Source organism: Solanum verrucosum, unplaced genomic scaffold (assembly GCF_900185275.1).
Source record: "Solanum verrucosum unplaced genomic scaffold, falcon-dt-bn FXZP01000121.1, whole genome shotgun sequence".
NCBI classification, from domain to species: Eukaryota; Viridiplantae; Streptophyta; class Magnoliopsida; order Solanales; family Solanaceae; genus Solanum; species Solanum verrucosum.
The window spans coordinates 1-18,666 of NW_026020509.1; the positions used below are offsets into that span (position 1 = coordinate 1).

Below are 18,666 nucleotides of genomic sequence, written 5' to 3' on the forward strand. Positions count from 1 at the left end.
TGGTCAAGCGGTGCTCCGGTCCCTACATGGTGACATCATGTAGGCATAGAGTATGCGTTAGTACGTTTGAATGTACTAAGTATGTGGGATGCAATGCAATGCTACAATAGATAGACATCATAGGAAAAATGCATAATCATACCCGATAGATAGCACATAAATGAAATGATGTATATAATGACGCTTACATAAAAATCATATTTAGTGGGACGTAGTACATGTGTGGTGAGTGACCATCAATATAGTATTTCCAAGGCCTACCACCCCCTTGGAGAGGCGAAAGAGGTACAAACCCCTCAATGTGGTTACCCGGGCCTACCACCCCCCGAGCTAGGGACCAAGGTACCAACCCCTCGATATGGTTATACGGGCCTACTACCCCCCGTACTAGGCAACCAAGGTACAAACCCCTCGATACGGTTATACGGGCCTACTACCCCCCGTACTAGGCAACCAAGGTACCAACCCCTTGATACGGTTACCCGGGCCTACAACCCCCCGAGCTAGGCTTGGTCGACTCACACACTATATAGAGAAAATCATATACATGTATCCATTTCATCATCATTTCAATACTTATATAATCATCCGACTCATAGGACGTACATTGGACCTTCCATTTCATAAGAATTCTATAAATGGCATTTTATCAAACATATGGTGGGCTACTTGTTCATGTAAATAAAATCATGTGTTTCAAGAGTACTAAGTCCAACCAATTTCAAAATCCATATAAAACAGCCCACCAACAACATACATATATATATACATATATAACAACCTTCATAATTTGATCATGGAGGCATGAAAACCATAAACATCATATAATCATTCCATTTCATGATAATATACAAAAATAGACCATAATAGGATGTGTAGTAATAATTCCATAATTCAAGAGTTCATAAATGATCATAAGGACCCATAAACTTGAAGTAAAATAGAGGATAAATGGTTGGACTTGTGGAAAGGAAGGTTTCCACAATCAATCCACATACCTCAACTTTGGAGAATTCTTGATGAAGATTGGAATGGAGAATTGCTTGAGATTGAATCTTGAATCCGGAATTAAAGCTTGGGATCCTTGAATTTGGTTGATGATCTTGGTGGAATTTTTGGAGAGGGTTTAGAGAGAGTTTTTGGATGTTTGAGAAATGTTTTAGAGACTTGGAATGAACTAATGATATATAGGGAATATCATATGCCCTTTTGGAAAAAAAATTGTCCAACACTTAGAAAAATTAATGGGGCGGGTGAACAGTGTTTCGGCTTACTGGAAATGGCACTTTTCTGCCGGCGAGGTTTTACGAAAATGGTCATAACTCCTTCATCCTAACTCGGAATGAGGTGAAACAAATTGCGTTGGAAAGCTAACTCACAGAGCTTTAATTTTGATAGTTTGAGCTCCTTCCAGTTCCTTGTGTGCTGAGAGATATGCCCCTTTAAAGTTGACCCTCAAAATCGCATTTTTTTGCGATTTTCGAAATTTGATACGGTTGTTCTAAAATTCGGGTTAGACCCATTTCCCACTCAATTTGACCCCCTGAATAAGAATATGAAGTCGAATTTCCGAAATCATGCACGGATTTTGAGATATATGGAAATTACAATTATAGGTGTTTCCGAAGCACATTTTCGGGCATTTTTGGGGTCGTTTCAGTGCATTTCCTAGATGCTTCGCTCCTAATTTAATTTTTTTTCCGAATGCATGATGATAAATGTGGTCGTATTTATTAAAATTGTGATTACAATTATATGTATTTCCTAGATTCTTCTCTCCTAATTTAATTTTTTTCGACTGCATGATGATAAATGTGATCATACTTATCAAAATTGTGATTACAATTATATGTATTTCCTAGATTCTTCTCTCCTAATTATTTAAATTCTTTTATGAATGCATGATGATAAATGTGATCGTATTTATCAAAATTATGATTACAATTGTGTGCATTTTCTATATTAAATGTTCTCTCGTAATTTAATTTTTTTCGAATGCATGATGATTTTGTCATGCATTTTATCGCCAAAAACGTTGGTCAAACTTGAGTAAGATTGAATCTTGATCACTATATTTGATGTATTTTGATCTCTTTTTTTTTATAAATATCCAAAAAATTGTAGAATATTGCTTAGTATTATATCCAAAAATTTGTAGGATATTGCTTAATAGTATATTGCTAAGAAATGAAGAAAAACGCAAGAGAGTTTATAAGAAGATTTTTGTATTAATTTGGAAGATTGCTTACACTTGTTTGGCTACGTTACAAATGAAGAGATCGGAGCCAAAAGGGCAAGAAAATTTGTCGAAAATTTCAAAAGGCAACAAAATTTAGTTAAAAACCAAAAGAGCAACATTTTAACGCCCAAATTAACGCCATTGGAATTAGGTCAAATTGGATAAGGCTCAAAATTTCATGTGTCTTATAAGGCACAGCGTTGTCAGCGTCTTGTAAGACGCACGGGCACGGCGGCTGCACCTTACAGGGCGCAAGGAATTTGAGCCTTCCCTTAAAAAAAATTTTAAAAAAGTTTTTCACGTTTTGGCTTCCCTTAAATTTTTTAAAAAAAAAATCAGTTTCAATGAATTACAACTTTATTAATGGTCACTAATCACTTATCTTGCTCAATTGGCAACCCCCGTAATTAATTATATTTCCTTCGTTTTAATTTATTTGATTTTTTAAAATTCGTTTAAGAAGGAACATGGTATAGGTCCATAATGTTTATATACATTTGTGATGTACACTAAATAAAATAATTTTTTATATTTAAATAACCAATATATCTTGTGATGGGAGTGAATCTCAAACAAAAGATGAAATGTTTTTGTCAATTATAATTTTAATACTTGACTAAAATCTCTAAGAGTAATAAAAAACAAGTCACTTGCAAAAAATGAAAAACTGAAAAAACTTTAAGGGAAGGCTCAAATTCACAAGGCGCAGCCGCGTGCGTCTTGTAAGACACTGACAGCGCTGCGCCTTACAAGGCGCATGAAATTTTAAGTCTTACCCAATTTGACCTAATTCCAACAATGTTAATTTGGGCGTTAAAAAAGGTGTCTTTTTTGTTCTTAACTAAATTTTGTTGCCCTTTTGAAATTTTCGGCAAATTTTCTTGTCCTTTTGACTCCGGACTCTACAAATTAATGTCCTATATTCAGTTTGCACATCTAGGAGCTAAAATGTAAAATAAAAAGTATTACACAAGTCCATACATATTTATAAATTGATCCTTCTTCTAGAATTTTCTACAAGCCGAGAGAATTCTAAAGTCTTCCAAGAAATCTTCTAGGGTATTCTAGAGTCTTCTCCAAACCTCTTCAAGACTCTAGATTCTTCTCACTAAGGCTAGCTCGCTTATGCTTTAATTTTATGCCTAAATGGTATGATAAAATGGCGGATCATAACAGTAAGCTTGATTTTGATAGTCACCTCCAAGAAAATTTAACCGACGATTTGAAAATAGATTTGACTCGTTCATTATTTCAATACACTTCAAAAAAATTAGTTTGCAGATAATTTTTAGGGTGAATTTTTTGTGCACTCCTAAAGTGTCCTTTGGATCCAAAAATAAGGACATTAAGTTTTTCTAATCTTATTTAATACTACTATATTTTTATTTTGAAGAAAATAAAAGAGAAATTACTTTTCTTATCCTAGCCAAAGTCATGATTAGGAGTGTTTACGATTGGGTTAAAATCGACTCAAATTAAAAATTGAAAATTGAACAAAATAAATCAATTTTTATTTGGTTAATATTTAAGTTTTAAAAGATTAATAATATTTGGTTGGTTTCATTAAAAACAAACCAAATAAGAAAACCGAACATAATTGATACGTTATATACATAAAATTTGAATTATATATAGACAGTATATTATTATTATTTTTATAAATAATTCGAAGTACTTTGTATTATTTTTTCGTGAAAATTTTATTTATCTACTTTACACCTTATGCTCAATTATTATTTGAAAAAAAAAATTCTTCATAATCTAAGAAAATTATAGCCACCAGAATAAAAGGTTAATAATAGATTATAAGTTGGAAAATGATGAGGGAGGGGGAAGGGGGGGTGGGGGGGTTAATTGTAGTAGAAAAAATTAAAGAAAGAAATAGCATAGCATCATATTTTTTAAATATAAAAAATATTGAATCAAATCAAACTGATGAATATAAATTATATGTAATTTAACTTAATTTTAATAATTTTAAATTTTTACTAAATTAATTTAATTTTACTCAAATCGAATTATGAACACTCATTGGACATAACACTTGAGTTATACTCCTTCGATTTGATTAGAAATGCTGCAAGTATTTAGGTAAAATTCAAAATGCATAACACTATTTATATTTCTCCCACACAAGGGTAGGTGATTAATTTTTAAATGTAGTGAATATATCAAAATTGAATCATTATATTCGAATAGAATTTTCATAATATACAAAATATAGGTATTTGATTTTCTCTTCACAAGGCAGGAATAACTGAATCATATTACAAAAGTGCTAAGTGTAATTTACTATAATTTTGAGAGGCTTCTCCATGTGGAATACAAAATTCATCGATTGAGTTTACACATGAAAATTTTTAAGTTTATCATCAATCTCTAAATCGAGACATGAATTCTATCAACAATTATTATTTCATAAATGAATAATTTCTTCATTTAACTTATCACGTATATTGTTCGTAATAATATCAAGATTAAGAGTGTATTTAATGGACTAAAGAATTTATTTTAAATAGTCAATATAAAATATTTATCTCTATTTGGTCCATTCAATACATAAATAACATAATGTACTAACACAAAAAGTTAAAACTATATAGTCCCGTAATCACGATAGATTACATTTAATTTTGTGCTACAATCATGTCGACAACTTGTTGATTTCGTCTTTAATTGTGAATATAAATTTTATAGTTATGAGAACCGATGATTTAATCTTTCATATATAAACTAAAACCTAATTCACTAAATCATATATTATACAAATAAAGAATACACAAATTCGTATATGACCTATTTAAAACTTTATTAAATTAATAAAAATATTTCATAACAAAACTCCTTTTATATATATATATCTCACACATAATTAATATTATATATCCCAATAATTTTCCACTTGAACTTTTAATTATGATAGTTATTAAAATAAATATTATATTTAAATATTTGATTAATAACGTATATCCCTAACACTTTGCAACTTCAATTTAAGAATTAAACAGTTACAAACAGGAAACAAACTCATAGAGTACATAAAAATGTAGATATAGAACAACATCGCCAAGCAACATCAAATCAGGGGCAACTCTATGCATGTAAAAATAAGGCATTTGTTTGAGGGCTTTAATATAAAATTTGTAACTGTCTAGTTTAATACAACTACCTTCAAAAGTTTGCTCATTAAATTCTTAATATCAATTCAAAATCAGATAAACAAATTAAAATAGAACTAAAAGAAAAGAAGTTCTGCTTATAGAAAAAGTAGACTTTTTCATTTAAATAAACTAGAAAAATATACTTTAAATAAAAAAAATACATCATCAATTATTATTTCAAAATTTAAGGCCTCCTATTTATTTTTCACTTTAGCTTCTGAAATGTTTGCGCCGCCCCTACATCAAATTAATGGTCTAAAAAATGAGTTGTAAAATTCATAAATAGATATTATTTTTTAGGGGGGAAAAAAAGGAATGGCTTGAAATTGATGAACCCTACCATGAAAAATCTTCAACCTTGTATTATCAGTTGTCTAAGAAACAGAAAAACAGAGAACATGCAGATATACATCAGACATTTTTATATAATAAATACCTCTAAAAGGGAAAGGAAAAAATCCAAAAGAAAAGCAAAAGTTAATTGAAAATGCCTTAATATCATTATGAGCATATGGAATTTGGGACCCAACCCCAACTAATTTAATCAAAAGATGTGGCTTAGAGTTGCCTGGCCCCATTAAAAATATCTACTTTGTTTCTTATTCATAGATTGCTACTAAAAGTCTAGTCAGGTATTTGCCCCTGTACACTCTATCCTCTTCACTCTTTGTATAGAAGAGAGCGCTATCTATCAAAAATAAAAATCATTCATGTGACTCAAAGTTAAGCGTAGAGATCCATTCCATCACATCCTGGATGGTAACAGTTTTGTTGATATTTGCTTATCCAAATTAATTCGGGATTGAAGTGTAGTTAATTGATTGATCATTTCTTGTCTAATTAACAGGCAAAACAAGTTTTGAAACTGCAGGGTCAAGTAGAGGTATCTATCAGTTTTGGTTTTGTATGATATATTAGGTTGTGAAACAGTTTAACATTTCATAATCCAGATAATAGTGAAAAATAAGTAAAAAAAATTGAAGTGAACTGTTCTTTCGGAATTCTTGCTTATGATGTTTCAACATTTCAGTAAGGCATGCTCCATTTTATTCCCAACATATTAAGAAAGAGTTGACATAACTAGTCAGTAAGATGACAATGCCAAAATAAAGGGTTGCTACTCTCAAGCTTATAGAGCACAAGTGTTTCTATTGATATAGTTTTAGATTCTTTAAGTCCTTGTAATGTATGCTTTGAAACACATCAAGGAAAGACAGAATCTATCTTAAGATCATAAAGATTTCAAGTCTCCAAGAAAAAGAGGTACTAATAGGAAGTGGCTCTCCAAACTAACTTTGACATTAATTTAAAATATGTTACAACTGTTGGATGAGGATCTAAACAACTGTCTTCCTCCTTCTAGTGTTAGCTGTAAAAAGCTATGTACATTTAGAAAACACACAAAAAGTAGAAACCAAGCCAGTCACTAGCTCTTATTGTTACCAAGAAAACTATAAACATAAGTTTCTACAATAGCTTTCCCCAGTTTCATTGGATCACTTGAGAGATATTAGCCTCACAGCTCTGTAAGTGATCTGGTGCGCGGTAAGTGTCCATCAGGCAGGAAATCCATGAAGTTGATCAAGTACTTCCCGCTGGAGCTCAATGGGAGAAAAAAGCATTATCTTAGCTTTGTTACTTTTTGGTTGCTAGGCCCCAAAAAGCCCTCATCAGATAACAGAGTCACACTTAACTTCAAGTGAAGACCATCCTACGGAGATTCATAGGATCATCTTTAGGCACTTTGTTGGAAGGTGATAGATCTAGATAAAGCTGCAGGGTTAGTATGCAATACTGGAGATGTATTGGCTTTGTTGTGCTTGTCATTGCTTTTTGGTTGCAAGGCCTTGAAAAATTCTCCCCTGTTAGCAGAATCATATTTAATCCCAAGTGTTGACCATATAGAACTCTTAGCAGCTTCATCAGGATCATCAATCCGCAATGTTTTTGGGACCAAAATAGACCCCTCTGAATACTTTTGGTCTGATTGTTCTTTGCCCCCAGGATTGCTTGGCTTAAGCAAATCCCCTTCTCTAGAATGCTTCCCTAAAGGCGAAGTAGGATCAGAACCTGATGTTTTCTCGTTTGCTGCTCGCAGAGGTGGACTTAGCCAAGGATTACTCCAAGGAGGCACACTGCAATTCCAATAAGGAGTAGGGAAGAACGGCATAGGGAAGGGAATGGGGCAAATAGCCGACATAGGAACTGCAGCATTCCATGGAAAAGGCCAAGGTACTCCATGGAGGCAAGGAACAGGAGATGGGATGCCATTTATACCATGCATAACAGCCTTGTGGGCCTCTCCTTTACCTTCTTCCACCATCATATTTGGAGTTGGGATGTTAGACCCCCTATAGCACTCATCCCCAGTATCTCCACCTTTGCAAGAAGAATTCTTGACTTCTGATTTGTGAGAACCATTTTGGATACCATTCGATACCCTTTTCTCTGCTTGATTTAATGCAGAAGCCATAGGTTCACACAGGGGTATGTCGGGACCAAAGGATAGAATAGTGCCATTTGGTTTGAATATTGGATGGTGAATTAATCCATTTGGAGATTCAATTCCTGCTGCTAGTAATCCTTCAGGGATACTTATATGACGGTATTGAGATGCAAGATTCTTGTTCTTGCGACGACCAGCTCCCACAGGGAGATTCCTCATGGTTCCACCGGCAGTCCAATACCTCTGGCAGCTCCTGCAGAAATGACGAGGCTGGTTGACATTGTTGTTATTATAGTAACAGAATTTTGTATCCAAACTATTGCAACGAGGGCATGGGAGGATTTTGTCTGGCTTCTTCAGATTGTTCTGCTCAGAATTTGTCACATTAGTTGGTTCATTCTCAGTCTCGGATGATTTTACTGCTTGAGGGTCTTCCTCAGTTGTAGATTTAGGACTGCTCTCTGATTCTGATGGAGTCTTAGTATTTTCTGATTCTTCCATCATCTGATTTTGATCTCCCTCCTCAGATTTAGCTTCACTGAGCTCTCCAGTTATATCATCCTAAAATCAAAACACAAAACTGCATAAGCTGCTTATGAAATTGCAATTAAATATCTATAGTAAACTGTGTGAGCTAAATCCAATCAGCACAATAGCAAGAATCAATCACAGACAGTAAACTGACAAGTTCGAAACTTTTTTATAGATCGAGGATCCCTCTTCAACTATGATAAACATGAAAAAGTACACAAAAGCACATTCTTTCTCCAACGTTTGGCTACAAATTAAATGGTAAAGGGAACATTAAATGCATATATTATGATGCTGAAATATCAAATTTGATGCTTTGAATCCTCAAATTAATCAATAATCCCTAAAAAGAAGAGGGCACCAAAAGAACATTAAGCAGTGCCAGATCTAGAACTTCATATGGTTGGTGGGGCTTTCTGAATTAAACTACTTCCCAGAGAACACATATTAAAAATTCATTAACAATAAGCAAAAAGAAGAAGCAAAATCACCAATTAGACAAACAAGAACTGATCCATTTCTTCTGTTAAATCTAAGTAATTAGAAGCAAATAACCAAACCAATTTAAAATTAAACGATTAACTCATTTGGGTCTCACTTTAATTCCATAGAAATTACATAAAGAAGTACCTTTTCAGCTTCTTGCTTTTCATACTCACATCCTTCATCTTTCTCTACACTGCTTGTTTTATTTCCCTCTAAACATCGATCAAGATCAGACCCATTTCTATTTACCTCATATCTAACACCATCACTACCATACAAACCCCTACCGGCGCCGGAGACGACCACCGGAAGTATCTTGCCAAACAGCTTGATCTCTGAATCACAAGTCATTTTCCAGACTAAAACGAAAAGGGTATTCAACAAAATGAAAAGGGAAACTGTAGATACACTAAACTAAGAGATTCTCGTTTAGTATCCAACAAAGTCGCCGCCGGCGAGTTGACGACGTTTCAAAAGTGGATTTTTTTTTCTACGAGAGATACGGTTTTAGAAGCAAACCCTGTTGGCGTTCTATTGAAAGTGATTTAGATATCGTTTAATTTAAACATGGTGCCAGGTCACCCACCCACTAATTTTTTCAGCCACAAGTTTTTAATGGTGGGGTCCTGCATATTAATTTTAATTTTTTCGATTTCTCCAAAACAATTTTTCGTTGTTATTCGAATTGTAGTAATTTTTTATTGTTTAAACTAAATAAAGAATTATAGAAAAGTATTACTCCTAGTCACTAGTTCAATTTTTTAATATGAGAAGTTGTACTTTTTGATCCGTTGAGAAAAAGGTAGAGACTTCATAACATAGTTGGAGAGTCTTTGATACTATTAAGTTCACAATTTATTTTAATGACATGATTTTAAGAATAATTTTTGATATTTTGTATATAGTTTTATTTATGATAACAATAACATACCTAGTGGCTAGTGTAATTTGAGAAAGGTGATATGTAGTGTGTACATAGTCTTATTTCTATCTTGAATATAGGGATGTTATTTCTAAAAGAATCTCATCTCAATCAAAAATCAAGTATAGAAATCAAATACATTAATAAAGAAGTCATGCTAAAAACAACGAAAAAGAAAATAATAGCAACAACAAATACTACGATATAAAATGAAGCAAAGAAAATACAAGTAGATTAAAATCAAAGAATGTGATAATAGAAGAGTAATAATAACCAAACTTATGAGAGAACTAGACAACACTCAACTACCTAACTAACCTTCTATTTTAATCCTCGATCTCCATATTTTTTTCTATCAATGGTCATATCCTTGGTAAGCCGCAAGTGAATAATATCTTATCTAGTCAAATAGTTTTAATACTTTTTCAATCTACCTCTACTTGCGTTCATTCAATCATAGTGAATCTCTCAAAAGTTACACATTTTTGCTAGGACATTGATGTATCTTCTTCTCATATGTTCGAACCACTCAATTCATTTCAATTTTCAACTAACTTTTACATATATTTGCTTATACACGAAATATTTTCTTCTTTATTAAACTTCATAATTGCTCAATATCATCATATATTATAAAATAAATAAATTATTAAATCATAATTTATTTAATTTTTTAAGCTTCGAGTAAAAAAAAATTATTTGACTCCTCAATTCAATTTTCAACTAACTTTTACATATATTTGCTTATACAGGGAATATTTTCTTCTTTATTAAACTTCATAATTGCTCAAATATCATCATATATTATAAAGTAAATAAATTATTAAATCATAATTTATTTAATTTTTTAAGCTTCGAGTAAAAAAAATTATTTGACTCCTCAATTAAAAATAATTTAAATTTTATATACTACTAACATATGAATTTTGAATTAAGTTGATATAAGTAATACATATATGATATATAGTTTAAATTCTCAGAAAATTGTAGGAAAAAAAATATGTAGAATATAACTAGTGAATTTATCTCGAGTTTCCTACTGATTAGACTTTCAAATATTAAATTTCTTAATTCTTTAGTTTTCGAAGTAAAATATTCCAAATTTTAACCAATTTCATAATGAACGCTTAATTTATATAGTTCTATAATTTATCACCACTCCAAAGTTTTTAGTCTTTATTGTATATATAGTGTCTGTACAACACTACAAGTGAAGCTATTTTTTTATTTTTCTTAAAATAAAGTAAAGAAATACAAAATTTCAAGAAAAACAAAACGTTGTATTTTGTGTGTGTATATATACATATATAAAAAAAATTAAAACAATTATTTCTTCTACATCTTTTTTTTAATGTATATACCAGTATCGAATGGTCAGAATCTGTTATGTAGTTTTTATCTTATTTTTTCCTTTTGTTTTCCACTTTTAAACCTTTTTATCTTTAACTTTTTCCTTTGTTCTTTTTACTTTTTCTTTTTTTATCTTTCTTACTTTCCTAGTCAATCACTCATTTTCTTTTTAGAAAATCAGATTTTAATCTGTTTCACCTTTAACTTCCTAACAATGAAAAATCAAATAATCAAAAGATAAAATCTCAACATAAACTATAACAACTACAACAACAGCATGGATCCATTTGAATATAGGAAGATGATACAAACAAATAATTAAATTCAACTAAGATAGAATATCTAATATAATACATAATGTCATGAGACAAATTGTGATTAAGAAAAATACAAAATAGAAATAGTAAAAACTTGTTTGACATTACTGTTAAAAATTTCTTATCTTCGAAATTATTTTTTAAAAGTATATTTTTAGAAAAAGTGTTTTTGATAAAAAATAATAATAATTTATGTTTGGTTAATTCATTGGAAAGTGTCTTTCATAAGTAAATTGTGTTTGATAAATCTTTTTTTAAAGTTCTTTTGAGAGTCAAATTACGAAAATGTGTAAGTATCAAAGTACTTTTAGTATTAAGATCATTTTATAGAGAGGAACTATTTTAAATATCTATTACAAAAATAATAATTTTATTTTTATTTTTATTTTTATTAAATTAAAATCTACTTATTCAAAATTTTAATCAATATTATACCCTTTTTAGAGGGCTGAAATCTTTAAAAAAAAAATCTTTTTTCTAATCTTGCAAAAACATTGTTATTACCTTTTTTCTAATTATGCAAAACAATGCGTAAAATAACAATACATAAATGTAAAATAAAAAATAAATTAATTATATAAAAATAAAAAGTAAATTTTAAAGTGAAACTTAACCAAACTCATTAGATATGATAATTTAAAAGAGATATATTGGTAAATATGTATATATGAAAGAGATATTTCCTTCTTCGACTTTTGCTTTTTTTTTTTTTATAAGAAACATAAATTTTTAATTTCTTTCAACAACAGAAAAACTGTTTCTTCTTTCATATAAAAACAGTTTTAGTGGTTTGCCAAACACCTAATTTGAAAAAAAAATACTTTTTCTCAAAATAAATAAATAAATACTTCTGACCTCCTACCGACACAGCCAATCCGGCTCTAAAGTAAAGATCAACATTCTTCCTTCAATTTCTCCGTCTTTTTGCACATAGTACATAAACATATTCCAGCCTAACATTGAATAATTGAAAACAAATTAAATAATATATTTAAATAACTACATATACTTTACCATATGTAATTATTTAAACTACAAAGTTGAAGAATTTCTCCATCTGCTTACAATAATAAGATCTGCATCACAGATTCACAATGAAATATGAAAGAAGATAAAAAAGTATAGATATTAATATGTATTAATTACTCAATTTAATTGGAGATTTAAAATTATAGACATCATGCCTAGCTTATATTCCCTCCGTTGCAATTTAGTTGACATGTTTTATATTTTGACAATAGAATTTTTAAAAATAATTTTTATTATATCAATATAAAAAATTATAACTTATAATATACTTTATAAACTTATTAAATATTTAAATTTTAATTATAAAAAATTAATTGAGTTAATTCTCGAAAAGTAAAAAAATTGTATAATTAATTTGGGACAGATGGATATATAGATCTTTCCTTGTCCGACTCCTGGCCCATCTTTGTTCTTAAATCTCTCAATAGAGTCGATAGTGGTACGGTTGTTATGGTGCACCGTGGACTGTTCAAAGAGCTCGCGGAATATTTTAAAATTAAATTTGAGATTAAATTTATTTTATTCTATCAAATGTGAGATAATTTAAATTTTAAATTGTAATTTACGAGATAATTTAATTCGCGAACAAAACAATCCCTAAATGTGTCTGAATTTAATTGGCTGATGGAGGATATTGTTGCAATTAACTAATTCCTTGAAGCTGAAAGCAATGGCATATAAAAAGTACATATAATGAGAAGATAAGAACAATGAAAAGTTTAATCAATTTTATCCTCTACTTTTGCATTTTGTTTAATATTATATTATGCTATTATCTCCTCCACTTCTTTTTTCCCCCTCTGCCATTAATTATGTTATGTATGTTTTTGGTTGTGTTGTTTACATTTCATCGTTTTTGACTATTTGTAGACTTTGTAGTACCAAAAATGTCTAATGCACGTTGATTCATCAATTATAATTTAAAAAACGATTCATAGTACTAACTCATTAGTCTAATGCATATTGATTTAGAGAAATTATATATAGTTTTTTGTACGAAATTATACCTAACCTTTTAAAATCAAGAATATAATATTAATCACTCATCAACACTTTTGCTATAGATTTTTTTATTTATTAAATAAATTTTCAATATCCCTACCATAGACTGTTTCAAATAGGCATATGTGTCGATGCCTCCATTACCGATAAGAAATATATAAAGTATGAATAAGATTTGAAGTTTTTCTTTTCTTTTTGTAAAACATTGAACAGAAACTTAGTTAAATAAACAGCTAGTGGCGTTGGGTACCTATTTGATAGACAGCTCGATCGATATCAATAAAAACTAGTAATTATTCTTTCAATATGGAACCATTTTAACACAAGTGTCTTAATCAAAAGAGAATTATTTAAGTGGATGACACGTGTTAATCATCCATGATAAGTATATTAGACTTTGTAAATCCGAAGTCATTTCCCCTACCTAGTAGGAACATTGGAGAGATCAACATATGTCCTATTTCAAATTCCTAATTAGGTGTGTGCATTATTGTGTGCATTATTCGGTAATCCGAATAATCAAATCAAATCAAACCGAATTTTTATTTGGATTGGTTTTTTAATTTTTCGGATTGATTTTGGATTAATAAATTACTTTGTTTGGTTTTTTGGTTTGGTTTCGAATTTTAAAAAATAAAAACCGAAAAATAAAAGTGCACGCCATTTCCTTTTGTCCTATTTAGGTGTAAAGCCCACCTGAGTATTGGTGTCTTATAATTATATTATTAGATTAATCTTACTATAATCTTTTGAAAGAGACCTTTTAAATTTAAATCCCCCCTCCCAAACCTCACCCCACCATTACTAAAATCTAGGGTCCATTTGGACCCTTAGACTTTTTTAGTAGGGAAATACTAATAAATTGGTGTCCATTAGTTGAGGACAAGTTTTGATTTAGACACGTTGGGGCCAAAGAAATATATAAGAGTACAAAGTTAGGTAGTCACTCATAAAAAAATCTTACTTTAATCTTTAGCAAAATGATGGAAATTCAGAAGCCGAAGAGGTACTTCTGGAGTTGAAAAATTCCAAGTATCATCTTTTCGAAGATTTAATTAGTTTGGATACAAAGACCAGGCAATTTTGGTTGATATAACAGAGTCCTAGCAGCTTTTGATGGAATAAACTTAATAAATAGTCCATGTGAAACTCGAGGATATTGTCATGAAGTTTCACTCTATAAGACCATAACAGTAGCTATTCCTATTGAGGTCTTGAAACTTGCTGTGAATACAATTGGGAGTTTGGTGAGGGCTAATGCACTTGGGAGGGAGCCCACAATTTACCAGAGCAATATGTTTAGTTAACACCTCCTACAGTATATGCGAAAAATTGACTAATACGTTCTTCATATGATAATTTCATCTGATGTATTCATACATTACATAAATTTAACGCATATTATGGTAAGATTATAACTAGTTGATGCCATCCTTGTAGTCATGTAACTTCACTAGCAACAAACCGTTATGTCATAAACTGCAGGATTGAAAGGGGTATTGAACAAAATGTGGACTAAACAGCAGCATGCAACGGAGTACAGAATAATTGGTAGAACACGCAGCTGCCTTCAATATCTTGGCTTCCCTCCTCTTCCATGGCCACGCCCACCTCCTTTTCCACCACGAGCCAAGTCTCTGTTTGCCTCGTGTTTTACTTGCATGTTCTCTGGGAGGGGACTAATGTGATCAACACATTTCCTGAAGCTAAAATCATCCACAGAGTCATCCTCCCTAATGACAAAGAAGCAGCGACTTTTAAATTGAGGATGAAACCGGATTTGGAATGCCCGGACTCCTGTACCAATCTTTCTATCTGGCTCTAAATGACCCTTCTTTAGCAAGTCAAGTAAAACAATGTGCTCATACTGCAATACAGCAAGAAAAGGAATCAGAAAGCACAGATAAAATTTCATGTGATGAGACAATGAGTATCTAACCAACCAAAATAGATTACCCAGCACACTTGAACACAACTTCTTTCTACAAGCAATGGGCTAGGGCCTGTTCGGATGGACTTACAAAAAGTAAACTTACAAGTCAAAAACTAAAAGCCATAAGTAGAGGATACCCTACTTTTGGCTTATTTTACAACTTTTTTGGCCTAAAATTGAGTGCTTAAAAATTCCTTTTAAGCTTTCCAAACATCTTTAAAAAGTGCTTGAAAGCTAAAAACACCTAAAAGTAAGCTAATCCAAACAGGCACTTAATCAAGGAGGTCACACAACAAATGTACTATCCAATACCCACACATAATACAACCATTGTGCCCCAAGGCCTAGCTCAAGTGGCAAAAGGTGGAGGATTTGTGGCTTAGGTCGCAGGTTCAAGCCCCACAACATGCAAAGCGAAGCCCGGTATTTAAGTGGAGAAGGGTAGAGGGGCGGGCCCATTATCCACCTAGTTTAGAAGGATGTGATTGGTCCAAAGGGCGGGTTACAGACGGATTTCTCGGTTATAAAAAAATAAAATAATACAACCATTGTTTTCTAAATGCATTTTACTTCCAATTAACCAAGGATGGAAAGAAATGGAAGGTGTGGTCCATGTGGTTGTACTTGTTGAACTGCAATTATCCAGTTCAGGCCCATTTATTCAGCGAGAAGTTAGGTATTCTCTAACTTTGCATTTTGAATTTTGATACTATTTGCTAAAATTAAATGAATATATAGGTCAAAATAGGAGAGGTGCAATCTCACAATTACTATCATATCTTACAAGAGACTGGTTGCTTGAGTCAATATTCATAGTCGTATACACACACAGAAAAGAAATCTGCCATACCATCCATCTAAACGCCGGATGCTTTAGACAGGAAGCAACTTTTGGCAGGCTGGAGTTAACTTATCGCTCACAAATAAACTAGCCCAATTGGTACAACAAAGCCACACAAAGGAACAAAACAGCACAGTGCACTGGCTGACTGATATAAACATATAATTCAGCTTAATGCTCTAAAGCTACACACTTTCAGACTATTCCAATTTCCATGTAAAATATCTGAAATTGCATCCCACATTGGCAGCCTACCCATGAAAAACTAAAACTGGAGACCAAAACCACTCCAAAGATCAAATATTGGTTTATGGAATCATGCACAGTCAATCCTCTACAAATTTTATCAATATGCTCAATAGGCTACACTCAAACAACTAAGCTAAGCCTTAATACCAAATTACTGGGGTCAGTGTAAGCTATATGAATCATCATTATGCATTTCGTGACTATGTGGCCACAATTCATTATTCCGAGCATTTCACATCAAGGTTAGTTATCCATTTCGCTCCACTCACAACTGTTTCACTGCAATATTGAAGAAAAATACATAAAACAGCTTACCTTGTTGAGGTTGAGGTTGGGAGACCAAGAATGAAGAAGCTTATAAAAGTAATCGAACATCTCCACAGACGATCCAAAGTTCTTAGGACCCACGCTAACCGGACCCGACCCGTCTTTCTTTTTTTCATCCACCGTTTTGCTTCCATCTAAATTCTCAAATCGTTCTTCTTCCACAGACTTATCGATCTTCAGCTTCTTCGTGGCGTCTCCATTCTCCGGCTCGTTTTCCTCCTCCCTTGGACGCTTCGACCCCCCGTTATCTTCCGTGTCATCAGCGGCTTGAGCTTCGACATCCATGTCCTGAGCCGAAGTGTCCTCTTTCTCGGCCTCTACTACGGCTTCAACGGCGGGCGCGACGGCGGCTTCAGGCTCTGTTTCTGCCATGGCTATGCTGCTACAAGTTGATGGGAGCAAGTGAAGCGGTTTGAATTGGGGTAAAAAGAACGCTAGGGTTTTGATGCAAGTTTAAACCCTCACTGGCAAAGGTTCGTGACCCGATTAAACTGATCAACTCCGAATTGGGCTTTTAACCTGTACCTTAGCAAAACCCGGATCCGATTTGTTTTCCGGATATTTTTTAGCGATATACGAGAATTATTCTCAATTATTAAACCAAGAGTATATAGTATATGGAGTATTATTTTTCTAAAAGAGATTTCATCATTAATTTGCTAAATCAATATTCTAGTGTAAGAATCACACGTGAGATTAACAATTCTTAATTTCTCAACTAGTCATGATGTCTCATAACAAATCGATTCTTTAAGTTAAAGAATTGTATATTGATACTGGTCAATATACTTGACGAAAAATATAGTAAACTAATCATGAAGATTACAATAATTTTTTCACAAAAGAAAACAAGAAAGCTCATTTTACCTAAATAATAATAATAATAATAATAATAATAGGTGTTATTAACATGACACTCATATAAATAAAAGACATAATACATAAATGTGACTTTTAACTTGGTCTCGTTTCATGTTCTTCAACATTGAGTGTACATAAATAAACACTCAAACTTGTATAACGTTAACAAATAGACACATGAGTCATACGTGTCATAATATATGTAGGACGTTATATAGGACTCAAATTGTCATATAAGATATCACGTAGAATGTGTGTTTATTTATTTAACTTATACAAAATTAACGTTCTATTTCAAATTAAAAAACATACTTATATGTTATACCTGAATAAAATTTAGAACATCTTAAAGAGATACAACAAGTAAAGTGATACTTGTGAATTATAACAATGATGCTCACAAGCAAACAAAATCTATCATGACTCACATAAGGTCAAGAAGACACATCATTGAGTCTATGATATTGTCACTAAACTTTTTCCTTCTATTTGTCCCCATTCCTTCCATCTTCTCTTTTAAACTTTTGTTGATTAAATAATGTTGTTTTGCACACTCATCATATGAATCCTTTAATAGTTTTATCTAGTTGTTCAACCTTAGTTTTTTTTTTTAGAAATTTCGTTTTAATGCTTTTTTGTCTCGTAAACTCATAATACATCACCTTAATATGTAATGAATATCCAATATTTTATGTACTATTGAATTTAAATAACTTTTTCAAAAATCAGAACAACAAAAGATAAAACAATAATGTATATAATCAAACTACAATATTATTTTGAGAATATTTTAGATGTGCAACTAATAATTTACATTTTTTTAGATAGTATTCAAAGAAAAAAAGAAAAGGGAAGAGAAACATAAAACTAAATTGATATAGAAGATTAATTAGTAGTGTACCATCAATAAATGTGTTGTAGTGTAGGAGATTGTTCCTCCCTTAATTAGAGGTCTTGAATTTGAGCTTCAGA

The 18,666-nt window shown here is 31.6% G+C and overlaps 2 protein-coding genes across 2 annotated transcripts; both read right to left on the reverse strand.

Moving 5' to 3' along the window:
* Positions 1–6,677: 6,677 nt before the first annotated feature.
* Positions 6,678–9,396, reverse strand: LOC125809659 (cyclic dof factor 3-like). The gene is made up of 2 exons (XM_049489250.1): positions 9,008–9,396; positions 6,678–8,407 (listed from the first exon to the last, which is right to left on the reverse strand). Exons 1-2 carry the CDS (start codon positions 9,212–9,214, stop codon positions 7,136–7,138), a joined length of 1,479 nt encoding a protein of 492 aa, XP_049345207.1. The 5' UTR covers positions 9,215–9,396; the 3' UTR covers positions 6,678–7,135.
* A 5,287-nt stretch (positions 9,397–14,683) lies between these two features.
* Positions 14,684–17,334, reverse strand: LOC125809667 (protein EMBRYO DEFECTIVE 514-like). The gene is made up of 2 exons (XM_049489259.1): positions 16,822–17,334; positions 14,684–15,350 (listed from the first exon to the last, which is right to left on the reverse strand). Exons 1-2 carry the CDS (start codon positions 17,203–17,205, stop codon positions 15,054–15,056), a joined length of 681 nt encoding a protein of 226 aa, XP_049345216.1. The 5' UTR covers positions 17,206–17,334; the 3' UTR covers positions 14,684–15,053.
* Between the last annotated feature and the right edge of the window lie 1,332 nt (positions 17,335–18,666).